This window comes from Bos indicus, chromosome 12, assembly GCF_029378745.1.
Source record: "Bos indicus isolate NIAB-ARS_2022 breed Sahiwal x Tharparkar chromosome 12, NIAB-ARS_B.indTharparkar_mat_pri_1.0, whole genome shotgun sequence".
NCBI classification, from domain to species: domain Eukaryota; kingdom Metazoa; phylum Chordata; class Mammalia; order Artiodactyla; family Bovidae; genus Bos; species Bos indicus.
Window position 1 is genome coordinate 13,290,658 of NC_091771.1, and position 13,077 is coordinate 13,303,734.

The window sequence follows — 13,077 nt, forward strand, 5'->3', positions numbered from 1 at the left end:
AAGTCTGCCATCCAAGGGCCAGAGACCAGGTGTATGACTTCTCTCCTCAGTGAGGGAGACCACACAGATCTCAGCTGAGCAAGGGGGTGATGGACCCTGCCTTGAGGGTGAGAGTGGAACAAGAACTCCTGAGCTGCTCACCATCATGTAAGTGACCATACCCGGACGTCCACGCGCGCGCTCACACACGCCTCACGGGCGCGCACGTCGGACTAGCGCCCTGCCGTGATTACACAGCTAACAAATGGGTTCCTAGTGAAGCGACCACTGCTTTCTCAAAAGGCTTCCCGCTTGGGGTTTCTAGAAAGGGAAGGAGAGAAATGTCAACAGTCCGAGGGAAGGATGATAGCAACAACAGGAATCATTTCTTGAGGGCTCATTCTATGCCAAGAACACTGGTGCGGGCGGTGTTTCATTTACTCCTCCAGACAAAGGTAGTGGTGATATCAGGAAGGATGACACTGGAGAAGGAAAGCACAGCCAAGAAGCCCTTCAAAGGCTGCTTTCAACAAAGGAACGTTGTATTGCTCCTCCTCCTCTCTTCTGAATTCACAAGAGTGTTTTCTGTACCTCGAGCCCAACCCCTTCCAAGTGAGGGGAGACCACAGGGAGGGCAGTGCCATGATTCTGAATATCGAGACTCTTCCAATCACCAGGCTTCCCTGGTGGCTCAGTGGTAAAGAATCCACCTGCGAGTGCAGGAGATGTGAGTTTGATCTCTGGACCCGGGAGATCCCAAATGCTGCAGAGCGACTAAGCCCGTGTGCCGTAACTACTGAGCCTGTGCTCTAGGGTCCGGGAACCGCAGTTACTGAATGAAGCCCATGCACCTGAGAGCCCACGCTCTGTAGTAAGAGAAGCTTCAACAGTGAGAGGACTCAACACGGCAGCAAAGGGTGGCCCCCACTTGCCGCCAGCTAGACAAAGCCCATGCAGCAGCGAAGACCCAGCACCGCCAAAATGAAATCATTTTTTTAAAAAAGTTACAGAAAGACCCTTACAATCCCCTCCTTCCACAGGGCCGGTCCACCCTGTCCTCAGCTGCAGGAGACTCAAGAGGGCATGGATCTCTATGACTGCAAACCACCTTTTGTTCCAGCTGATTTCTCTTGAAGGTGAAGTGTAAGGCCCCGTGAGAAAGGTCAATCGTTTGTGGGATCGTGCACTGGTTTGATCATCTGCATCAAGAGAAGATGACAATGCAACCCTACAGTCGATCCTGACCACTGAAACTGAAGAGTCAGGATGACTGACGTGTACTGAGGTCAGAGAGCTGCAGGCCATGGACCCAGTCTTGTACACCCCATGAACCTTACTGCCCTCAATGTAAGACCTGCTTATTTCCATTGGCCTTCCCAGAAGGACACTTAGCAGGCTGCCCAGTGACAGGCCCAGCATCTCTGTCCCTTCCAGGGCTGCCTGAGGCAGTCCTGGTTAATGCTACTACTTTATTTCGACAGTGAATAAATCACTTCAAAATCACTCCAAAATCACTGCAGATGGTGACTGCAGCCATGAAATTAAAAGATGCTTGCTCCTTGGAAGAAAAGTTATGACCAACCTAGACAGCATATTCAAAAGCAGAGACATTACTTTGCCGACAAAGGTCTGTCTAGTCAAAGCTATGGCTTTTTCAGTAGTCGTGCATGGATGTGAGAGTTGGACTATAAAGAAAGCTGAGTGCAGAAGAATTGATGCTTTTGAACTGTGGTGTTGGAGAAGACTCTTGAGAGTCCCTTGGACAGCAAGGAAATCCAACCAGTCCATCCTAAAGGAGATCAGTCCTGGGTGTTCATTGGAAGGACTGATGTTGAAGCTGAAGCTCCAATACTTTGGCCACCTGATGCAAAGAGCTGACTCATTTGAAAAGACCCTTATGCTGGGAAAGACTGAAGGCAGGAGGAGAAGGGGATGACAGAGGATGAGATGGTTGGATGGCATCACTAACTCAATGCATATGAGTTTGAGTGAACTCCGGGAGTTGGTGATGGATAGGGAGGCCTGGCGTGCTGCAGTCCATGGGGTCACAAAGAGTCAGACATGACTGAGCGACTGAACTGAACTTATTTCAACAGAGGCCCCTCTCACCCTTCACCGGGATCTGATACTTATACTGAGCTTTTTGTCTCTTCTTTTTTGGCGCACAAATGCCTCTATGGGCTAGGAGCGCAGCTGTCTGCAGAGGAGGAAAACTAGCTTCTGAGAAGAGAGGAGTAATGTCCTGACCTGGGTGTGCCTCTCGAGGTGCAGAGCTGAGAACTTTTGTAGTCATTTTTTTTCCATTTGGGGAATGATGCTAAATACCACTGCTAACACAGTTTTCTTAGAGTTGTATCAGATCTTTATGTAATTTGAGGTGATTTTCCTCTATTGTGTCGAGCCCTTAGCATAGCGTTCTGGGAGGACGCGGCCGAAGGGTACTGCCCCATTAGCTGCCCTGACCTTGTATCTCCCTTGTGCGGACTTTCAAACCAAACTGCACTTTCAAATCCCTCATATGCTGCTCAAAGTCATTTGATGTCTGCTTAAAGTCAGCGTCATTTTCGATAACGGCTTTTCTTTCCAAAGTGACAAAAGCAAGGAAAAGAAGACATTCTCTGCCAGAAACTGAGTTCTTGTGAAGAAATACAGACAGACCTCCATCCGCTGTTATATCCCTAACACAGATCACACGGGTTCAACCTGCAGCCAGCAACCAACGTCCTAAGTTTTCGCAATGCCAGTTGAGAAAAAGGACTTACCTTGGAGTCCAGCTGCTGCATGTACGACCAGAGATATTCTATATTAGCTCCGAAAGGATGGACGTGAAGAAACGTGGATATGATGCCTGAAATGAAGAGGGCAAACGGATGTTATTGAGAGGCAAGTAAAAATCTCAGGCGAATATTGTCATCTGACCCCAGTGACAGCTTTGTCAGGGCCGAGTCGTGGTCTTGCCCCTTGTATCCATGCTCGGCAAGCATTCAGTAATAGCCTGTTTTGAAGACAGTAATAGTAGCGTGGCCAACAGAACATTGTCTCCTGGAAAGACCGTAGTTAGAAAAGCAAGACTGAGAAAATACACAGATGAATAAAGGTATTTCCAAACAGAGGCTTCTGGCAGCATTTCAACTACCAATTTTATGCTTGATTTACCAATATAAAATTGTAGTTATTGGAAGGATCAAGTGATCCCCTTCCTCCCCCTCGGTGGACTTTGCAATATGAAAATGGCTCCTGCGGCTGTGCCAGAGAGCACGCTGCCTCCAATTCCCCTGGTAATTACCAATGCTAGTTACAGGAAGTATTTAGTCCCTCTTTTCCCTCACTGCCACTGAAGGAAGCACAAATCCTCTGCTATTTCCCCCTGGCTGTTGCTGTTGTTTCAAGGGAGCCAGCCCGCTCTCCCTTCTCTGCTGTAATTTACAAGATCATTTTAAAAGGCCTGGGAATGGATGGTTTGGCTGGAGTCTGATTATAAGTCAGAGGGCTTTTTCCATCGTGAAATTCAACTGTCAACATTGCACTGACAAATGAAAAGCTGAATGTCGGTGTTAGGGCTGAAGGAAAAGCATCACCCTCCTACCTCCCTGCTCCTACATCCAAAATTAAAACAGTGAAAATGAGAATGTTGACCCCACGGGCTGTATACTCCTGTTTTTAAGAAACCATGTTCAGACTGACGTTTTTGGCTTCTCTTTGGAACAGGCTTTGAGATGAATCACGTTTGTGGATGAGGCCCCTGATGTTCTGTTTATTGTGACGCTTTGGTGCTTGAGAGCCAAAGGTCAAAGGAAAGACCCACACTGGTATGCAACTGGTCATGGTCATCTTATCGACTGCAGGGTGTCCTGGGACTGCCCTGGGATAGGATCTCATGGCCCCCTGGGCTCCCGTGAGATGCTTGGAATGCTCCGGATGAGTGTCAGTTTTTAAAGAAAAATTTCCCAGTTTATCCTTAGGCTGAGAACAGAGAACCAAGAGGTCTACACAAATACTCTTAAGACTGGTCCTCAGAGCACTTTAGTGGGTGCTTTCTTGGACAGTGAAATGGGGAACATAGAAACACTTTTCCATAAAGCCAAAATCTCAGTTTTCAGAGATTGACCTTTTCCCTGAAATAAAAAGAGCTACTGTTTTATTCTGATATTATGTTCTTTTTCTTCTTTTCTTAAAATGTCCTTCTCTGAAATAATGGTGATGATAAGTTAGGGATGGAGTAAAGGGACAGAACAGTTGATTAAATAGTTAATCCCACTAGGGGACTGTAGATAAAGGAAAAAGTATGGGAGACCGCTATAAATTAATGACCTCTAGGACATCTATGCTCTCTGCACACCTAAAAAATAATTTATGGAAAGGTGTCATTTCAAAGTGGAAGATCCTCATTGTACTGAGACCTGAAATAATTTTTTCCATACTGCCATGACAGTAACTTCCTTGGATCACGAGGTACAAGGAGATGTCCCCCCTCTCCACCAACATAGAGGAGGAACTGATGATGGAAGCGTAATGTCTACTCAGGAATGAGGAAGAAGGTAGTCCTTTCCCGCTCCCTACTTCTCCTTTAAAACTGTAGCTCTCTAAGTTCTTGGGGCTCGAAACCTCTTGCCCACCTGCTTGTAAGCCTCCCATGGGAAGTATTCTAGTGAATCACTTCTTACCCATCACTTTGCCTCTTGCTGAATTCTTTCTGTGCTGAGACATAAAGGACTAGAGCTCCGGAGCCCTCTGAACGCCACCGAGCAGTTTCAGATAGCAGGTAGCAATGGTAGTTTTAATCTAAGTGGCAAACAGCCATTTTTAAAAACTTTTTATTTTGTATTGGGGTTCAGGTGATTAAACATGTTGTGATAGTTTCAGGTGAACAGCAAAGGGATTCAGACATTTATATATATCTGTACCCATTCTCCCCCTAACTTCCGTCCCATCCAGGCTGCCACATAATACTGAGCAGAGTTCCATGTGCTCTACAGCGGTCCTTGCTGATTATCCATTTTACATAGAGCAGTGTGTACAGGCAACCATAAGTTCATTCTCTAAGTATGTGAGTCTCTTTCTGTGTTGTAAGCTCATGTGTATCATTTCTTTTTAGATGCCACGTATAAGGGATGTCATACAATATTTCTCCTTCACACTTCCCTTAGTGTGACAATCTCTAGATCCACCCATGTTGCTGCAGATGGCACTCTCTCATTCTTTTTTTTAATGGCAAACAGCCATTTTTAATATACTTAAGTGGAATTGTTTTGTCCCTCTCCTACTGCTTCATTTGCTACTTTGTGTTTGAACTATTTCCCTGTGCCTGAAATTCTCAAATCTGGTGAGGTGGCACTGTAATTCTGTCACCAGTATAGAAGCTTGTGAATGATTTACTTAGAAAGTAAATTAGAAGTCTTTAAAAAAAAATAATACTTTGATTTGCATTCCTTAGGTGGGAGAGAGGGGGCAGAATTCTCATGGGGAATTGCTTCTATTTCAGGATGGTGAGTGGTGCTTCTCTGCTGTCCCAGGCTGAGGACGAGTGGTTCAGTGTCCACTGCTTTCCAGAGAAGAGCTTCCGACAAATGGTGGACAGACCCCCAGCCCCTGTAAGGGGGAAAGGCGGTGGACAGGGAAGGGAGGGACAGTCAGTGCTGGCTTTGTGGGAAGGCGAGGGTGTTCCCAGTGAGAAGCTCTTTGCTTTTCCTCTCAAATGGGATGCTTCCAGGGAGGGAGGAGGCACCTCAAGAGAGCAGCCTGGAGAGACTGGAGGGGTCCTGCAAGAGGGGGACGGGCATTCCTTTCCCTGGTGGGACATCCACTTAGGCAGCAGACTGACTGATCTGGCTTTGCTGTGAGTCGAGCACAGGGGAGACGGTGGGGCTGAGACGGGGAGTGGTGTGGCTCGGCAGCCTGTGGGTGACAGGACTGTAAGCGTCCCATGGGACATGGGGGCATCTCAGAAGGTGGACGGGCTTGAGCAGTCTTACAGGTGTCGCAGGGGCTCCAGCAAATAGAGAAAACAACATTTTTCACATTAATATCCCTATGGGACAAAGAATCATCAGCATCTCCTGGGTAACCCAGCTTCTCCTCTGAATACCCTTGGGGGTGTGCCATGAAGTTAAATGAGCCCAACAGGATGGACAGTGTGGTCTAGAAGAGAGTGGGGTGGGGCCGAGGGGGAGTGACTGACAACTCTGGGCCTAAAGAGAGGAAGATATGAAGGAGGAAATTTAGGGATACCGGAGACAGGAGGACCTGGAGTGGCTGCTTTTCTTGCCTCTGTGATGCTGGCATCCCTCCTCCTTACAGTCCCTCAGCCCCAATCTTGGGTCTCTACCCCCAAGGAACTCTTCCCTTAGACAATATTTGTGTGTTCAGGTTCAGCAGCAGGAGTATAGTATACATTTACAGTAAATGTATGTTGAGGGCCTTCCTGGTGGTTCAGTGGCTAAGACTGCGAACTCCCAATGCAGGGGGCCCGGGTTCCATCCCTGCTCAGGGAACTAGATCCAGTGTGCTGCCTTAAAGATCGAAGATCTCACATGCTACCACTAAAAGACCTGGGGCAGCCAAAGAAATAAGTTAAAAAAAAAAAAAAAACGTTGTTCAGTGGCTAAGTCATGTCCGGCTCTTTGCGACCCTGTGGACTGCAACACACCAGGCTTCCCTGTTCTTCACCGTCTCCTGGAGTTTGCTCAAACTCACGTCCATTGAGTTGATGATGCCATCCATCCATCTCATCCTCTGTTGTCCCCTTCTCCTCTTGCCCTCTATCTGTCCCAGCATCAAATGTACCTTGAATGAATTTATCCTCTAGAACTGAGAATAGCTAGTATACTTCTTCGACATTTCTACTGTTCTGTTATTGATAAACGAGGAGAAATAAGAACCTTAAAAATTGGTACCAGTACTCACTAATGATATCATACTTCCTCAAAAGCAGGTAACTTTGAAGTACTATTCATCAGTGATTCCTGCCCTTTGCTCATGCTTTACAGATTCAAGAGAGTAACCTGGATATTTTGGGTGCAGAAACTTCTTACTGAAACTATTTTGCTCATAAAGCTAAGGGGAAAATGCTCATGTGATTTCTAGATATGTCTCTAAGGTCAGATTAGAAACCCTAATCCAGACATGAGTCTTTTTCCCTAGGAGAGTATTTAGAACCATCTTAGTGGTAGCTGATATTAACAAGCCATTAGCTTTTCTTTATAAAAGTTTAAGGAGTTGTCACTAGATACCTGTGGGGCCAAAGCAGGAATTTAAATAAAGGTTCTCCAAGCTTTACCTCTGGATGGGAACCAAGTTATTCAGTATTGATAGAGACACAGTAGAAATGGGAAACACGAGTCATCATCTCTGGCAAGTCCTGCACCCCCTCCTCCCTCCTCCCCTGCCCATCCCAGTAGCATCGCCAGAAGCATCAGTCATGCCATCTGAGAACATGTAGTGTCCAGGCCCTGGTTCTGGATCAGTTCATTTTAGGGAAGCTTTCTAAATAATCAACTAAAGCTTCTTGCTACATTGCTTTAGTCGTTTCCGACTCTTTGTGACCCTATGGACTGTAGCCCACCAGGCTCCTCTGTCCATGGGGATTCTCCAGGCAAGAATACTGGAGTGAGTTGCCATGGGGATCTTCCCCACCCAGGGATAGAACTCATGTCTCTTAGGTCTTCTGCATTGGCAGGTGGGTTCTTTACCGATACCATCACCTGGGAAGCCCTCCTTTAAAGGAACTGGGAGATTTCCTGAGGCTGGAAAAAAAAAATGATAGGTATAACTCAAAATCTAATCTATAAACCCAGAAATGGAAACTATTTATGGTTCTCTGGAAGACCATAAAGATCATAAAGGCTTGATAAAAGAAACACAAGGAACTGAGGGTGGAGAACTCAGCCATTACTGAACTGATGGATCTCCAAAGAGGGATGGATTCAACAGCTGGTCTTGGTTCGATCCAAGGAGAATCAAGGTCTCCATGTTTAAGACTGGATTTCCCAACAGTGGAAAATACAACTCTAAATTAGCTAAATTAAGAAAATAAAGAAGAAACAGAGGAGGCTGTCAGTACTCTTAGATTTGCAACACAGCTCAGGGCCTAGTTTATAAAGAAACACAAGCCAGCTCTATACACCTTGTGGTAAATCCCTCACTAGGAAGACCCATTTAAACAGGCACATTAAGACATTTTTAGCTTTTCCCATCAAAGTCATCTAGCCCATTCTTGATTTCAGACCTCACTAAGACCAAGGGAGCAGCATTTCAATTAGATTTGTACGGATTCATCTCCTTAGCAGCATTTGGGTACTAAGTCCTAGGGAGTATTGCATTGCACACACAGACAAGGTTCTTGAAGAAGACAATGCTCTTGAAGAACTAATTTTCTAGGTAAGCAACACAGACGATAAACACAAAGATTAAAAATAAAACGAGGACTTCCCTTGTGGTCCAGTGCTTGGGAATCTGCCTGCCAGTGCAGGGGACATGAGTTCAATCCCTGGCCCGGAAAGATTCCGCATGCCTCGGAGCAGCTAAGCCCGTGAGCCACGACTGCTGAACCCTCATGCTGCAACTGCTGAGGCCCCTGCACCCTAGAGCCCGCTCCGAAACCAAGAGACACCAGCACAGAGAGGAGCCTGCGCTCCACAGCTGGAGAGCAGCTCCGCTCGCTGCAGCTGGTCCACGTACAGCAACAAAGACCCAGCACAGCCAAAAATAAAATTATAAAACAAAAGGAGATGCTTTCAGATGGTGAACACAGTGCGGAAAAGAAAGCAGGTGACAGGACAGCACTGGGAGCGGCCCCAAGCGCGGAGGAGGCTGCTTTGCAGGAGGCCAGTGGAGGCAAGCTGCCCGAGGGCAGCTGAGGAGTCAGCCACAGTGAGCCAGGGGCGATGGCTCGGGGAGCGGCCACAGCACGTGCAAAGGGCCTGAGGTAGGAACAGGGTGGCAGGAACACGTGCGGCTGGGGAGCGACAGCGTGCACTCAGAGGTAGGTGGGGGGCCAGACCACACAGGGCCCCCGCTTCAGGAGGCTGGATTGAGCTCTAAATACAGCAGGAAACTAGTGGAAGGTTCTAAGCAGGGACATGATGTGAACTGAATCACGTTTTAAAAATTTCATTCGAGTGGCTGCACAGCAAACAGACAAAAGGAAACTGGCAGGCAAATTAGAAGCGTTTGCAACAACCACTGGATCACTGAAGAAATCACAGAATGAATTTAAAAAGATACCTGGAGACAAATGAAAACGAAAACACGATGCTCCGAAACCTATGGGATGCAGCACAGACAGTTCTAAGAGGGAATTTTACAGTGATGCAGGTTTACTTCAGGAAACAAAGAACTCTCAAATAACCTAAACTTATACCTAAAGCAACTAGAGCAAGAATAATAAACAAAACCCAGGGTTAGTAGAAGGAGAAAAATCATAAAGATCAGAGCAGAAATAAATGAAATAGAGACTTAACAACAACAAAAAGCTGGCTCTTCGAAAAGATAAACAAAACTGATAAACCATGAGCCAGACTCAGCAAGAAAAAAAGAGGGTACAAGTCAATAAAATAAGATATGAGAGAGGAAAAGTTACAGCCTTCACCACATAAATACCAAGGATTGTAAGAGACTACTATGAGCAGCTATATATACCAATAAAATGGAAAACCTAGAAGAAATGGACAAATTCTTAGAACTAAAAGTACAATCTCCCAAGACCAAACCAGGGAGAAACAGAAAATGTTAAGAGGTCAATTACCAGTACTGTAACTGAGTTAGAATTAAACTCCTAGCAAACAAAAGTCCAGGCCAGATGGCTTCACAGGTAAGTTCTACCATTTAGGGAAGAGTTAACAGTTAGCCTTCTGAAACTATTAAAAAGAAACTGCAGAGGACCTAACACTTCTAAACTCATTCTATGAAGTCAGAATCACTCTGATACCAAAACCAGACAAAGATACTACAAGATAAGAAAACTACAGGCCAATATCACTCATGAGCATAGATACAAAAATTCTCAACAAAATACTAGCAAACCAACTCTAACAATATATTAAAAATATCATACACCATGATCAAGTGGGATTAATCCCAGGGATGCAAGGAGATTTCAGTATCTGAAAATCAATCAGCATGATATACCACATTAACAAAGACTACAATAGATGCAGGAAAAAGCTTTTGATAAAATTCAACATCCATTCATGATAAAAACTCTAGAAAGTGGGTACAGAGGGAACATACCTCAATGTAGTACATGGATTTTTTTTTTCTCTTGGAAAGTGAAAGAAAGTGAAGTTGCTCAGTCGTGTCCGACTCTTTGTGACCCCAAGGACTGTAGCCTATCAGGCTCCCCTGTCCATGGAATTTTCCAGGCAAGAATACTGGAGTGGGTTGCCATTCCCTTCTCCAGGGGATCTTCCTGACCCAGGGATTGAACCTGGGTCTCTTGCACTGCAGGCAAATGCTTTACCGTCTGAGCCACTAGGGAAGCTTTTCTCTTATGGACTCCTATTTTTCAAAATTGTACTGATACTGGTACCAAAACAAACATATAGATCAATGGGACAGAACAGAAAGCCCAGAAAGAAACCTACACACTCATAGCCAACTAATCTGCAACAAGCGAGACACGAGTATACAATGGAATAAAGATAGTCTCTTTAACAAGTGATGCTGGGAAAACTGGAACACCTACATGTAAAAGGGTGAAATTAGAAGGTTCTCCAACATCATACACAAAAATAAACTCAAGATGGATTAAAGACTAAATTTAAGACTGGGTACGATAAAACTAGAGGAAAACATAGGCAGGACGCTCTTTGATGTAAATTGCTGCAATATTCTTTTAGATCTGTCTCTAGAAGGCTTAGCTCTGCAGAAGAATAGCTGTCCTTAGACGCAGTCATATCTTGCTGGAAATCAGTAGAGGCCTAACCAGGAGTCTGGAGAGTCAGCAGGGAGAGGTTATGTGAAATCTGGGTCTCCCCCTAAGCTGCTGGGGACAGCTGCCTGTGGGCGGCTGCAGAGGACAGAGCATTTATGAGAAGTGGAGAGAGGCAAGACTGGGAGTGGGTGGCAGAAGGCTGATCAAACACTTCTGTGCTTTGGTCTAATGTTTCTCAGTGCCCTGGGATTTTAAAAACCTTTAATTGTCCAAAAAGTAGGTTTTCCCACTTATTTGTTGATTGTAAATACTGGATCTCGCACAGCTTTGTAAAACTGTGTCTTTTTCTCTTAATTTTAAAATTAATTTTTATTGGAGTATAGTCGCTTTACAATGTTGTGTTTCTGCTGTACAGCAAAATGAATCAGCCCCATGTATACGCACATTCCCTCCTTTTTGGACTTCCTTTCCATTCAGGTCACGGAAGTGCATTAAGCAGACTTTCTTATGCTGTACAATATTATTGCGGTGTGGCTCCGACAGTCAAGAATCTGCCTGCAATGCAGGAGACCCGGGTTTGATCCCTGGGGTTGTGAAGATCCCCTGGAGAAGGGAATGGCAACCCACTCTAGTATTCTTGCCTGAAGAATTCCACGGACAGAAGAGCCTAGTGGGCTATAGTCCACAGGGTCACAAAGAGTTGGACACGACTGAGCGACTAACACTTTTCACACTGTACAATATATTCTCATTAGTTATCTGTTTTATATATAGCATCGATAGTATATATGTCTATCTTATTTTTAACTAAACTGCTGAGACCGCACTTGGCTCTTTCAGTAAGTTGCTCCTTGTATCTGAAATGGCCTTGGAAACTCCCCATCTATCCAGAGGAACTCTATCCATCCTGTAGGACGCCCTCAACTGTCCTTTCATCCCAAAAGGCATCTGCAGCGGAAGCAGCTCCTTCACTGTGTTTCTGATTTGACTTTCATCGTCACTGACTACTTTCTTTCTCGTTAGTCTATAAAGTTCTCAAGGGGAGAGCTCGTCTCATCAGCACCATCAGCTAACACACGTCTTGGCACATGGTAGGCCGCTAGTTCCTGAAACAGACCCAGAGGTGCCCTCTTCAGTATCACCTCAGATGTTAGTCTCTCAATAAACCGAACCTCTGTGCCTGAGGACAAAGACTCTGCCAATTAAACAGGCTGCTCAGATGATTCTTTTCCACAGTACAAAAGGTTAGTTGCTCAGTTGTGTGTGACTCTTCGTGATCCCATGGACTGTAGCCCACTAGGCTCCCCTGTCCATGGAATTTTTCAGGCAAGAATCCTGGAGTGGGTTGCCATTCCCTTTTCCAGGGGATCTTCCCAACCCAGGGATCGAACCCAGGTCTCCTGCATTGCAGGCAGATTCTTTATCGTCTGAGCCACCAGGGAAGCCCTTTTCCACAATGAAGCCTGGTAATTTTTATGCAGGCTTTTGACAAAAGTTTGTTGGTTTATTGATATGGACATTTGTGTTATGGAAACAAGATTTAGGTCGATGACTCATTCTTTATGGTCAGTAGCTTTCAGACAAGAACACACTCCCTAGATTACTTTTCTCAGGTGAAGCCTAAATAAAGCCTTAACTCTTTTCACTGAAAACACCAAAAAGTTGCCACTCAACCTCCTATAAGTGTTTTTATCTACAGTTCCTTCATCTGCTTTCTAATACCCATGCGTTAGGGGGAACATTCCAATTCAGATGCAGACTGGCTGTGAGCAGGTGGGTTACATAGTGAGAGCGATGGATACGGTGGTCACAGTAGGAGGGGTGGGGCTTGATGTGAACAGTCATCTTGGTTACGCATAAAATGTGTGTCGTGACCCACAGAGGGGCCACAGGCCACAGTGATATGTAAAGAAGCCTGCCTGATCATTAAGAATGTGAGGATGGTTCTCAGGGATACGGGTAAGTTTTGAATAACAGCTTCATAAACAGAGTTGTTGAGAAGGTTTGGGCTGTATTTGGATGGGATTTACAATGATGACTAGCACTGCTGGGGTGCTGATCAAGGCTGCTGGGAATGGAAATCTATTGTGTTAGAATTAATTAAGCAGGAGAAGATGGAGTGATGCAGAGTTAGACTGTCAGCATCTCCTCAGAGCTATCTGCTTATCAATAAAAAATGTTGATCCATTCTCCTTCCTAACAATAGCCAGGGGTTTCCAACTGAACCT

The 13,077-nt window shown here is 45.4% G+C and overlaps 1 protein-coding gene across 2 annotated transcripts in view; it reads right to left on the minus strand.

The window, feature by feature from the left end:
* Positions 1-13,077, minus strand: part of ENOX1 (ecto-NOX disulfide-thiol exchanger 1) — a 342,949-nt gene that overhangs the window by 18,768 nt on the left and 311,104 nt on the right. For both annotated transcript variants that reach the window (XM_070800030.1, XM_070800029.1), the window contains exon 14: positions 2,742-2,827. In XM_070800030.1, coding sequence (XP_070656131.1) covers positions 2,742-2,827 — 86 coding nt within the window. The remainder of the gene's footprint in view (positions 1-2,741; positions 2,828-13,077) is intronic.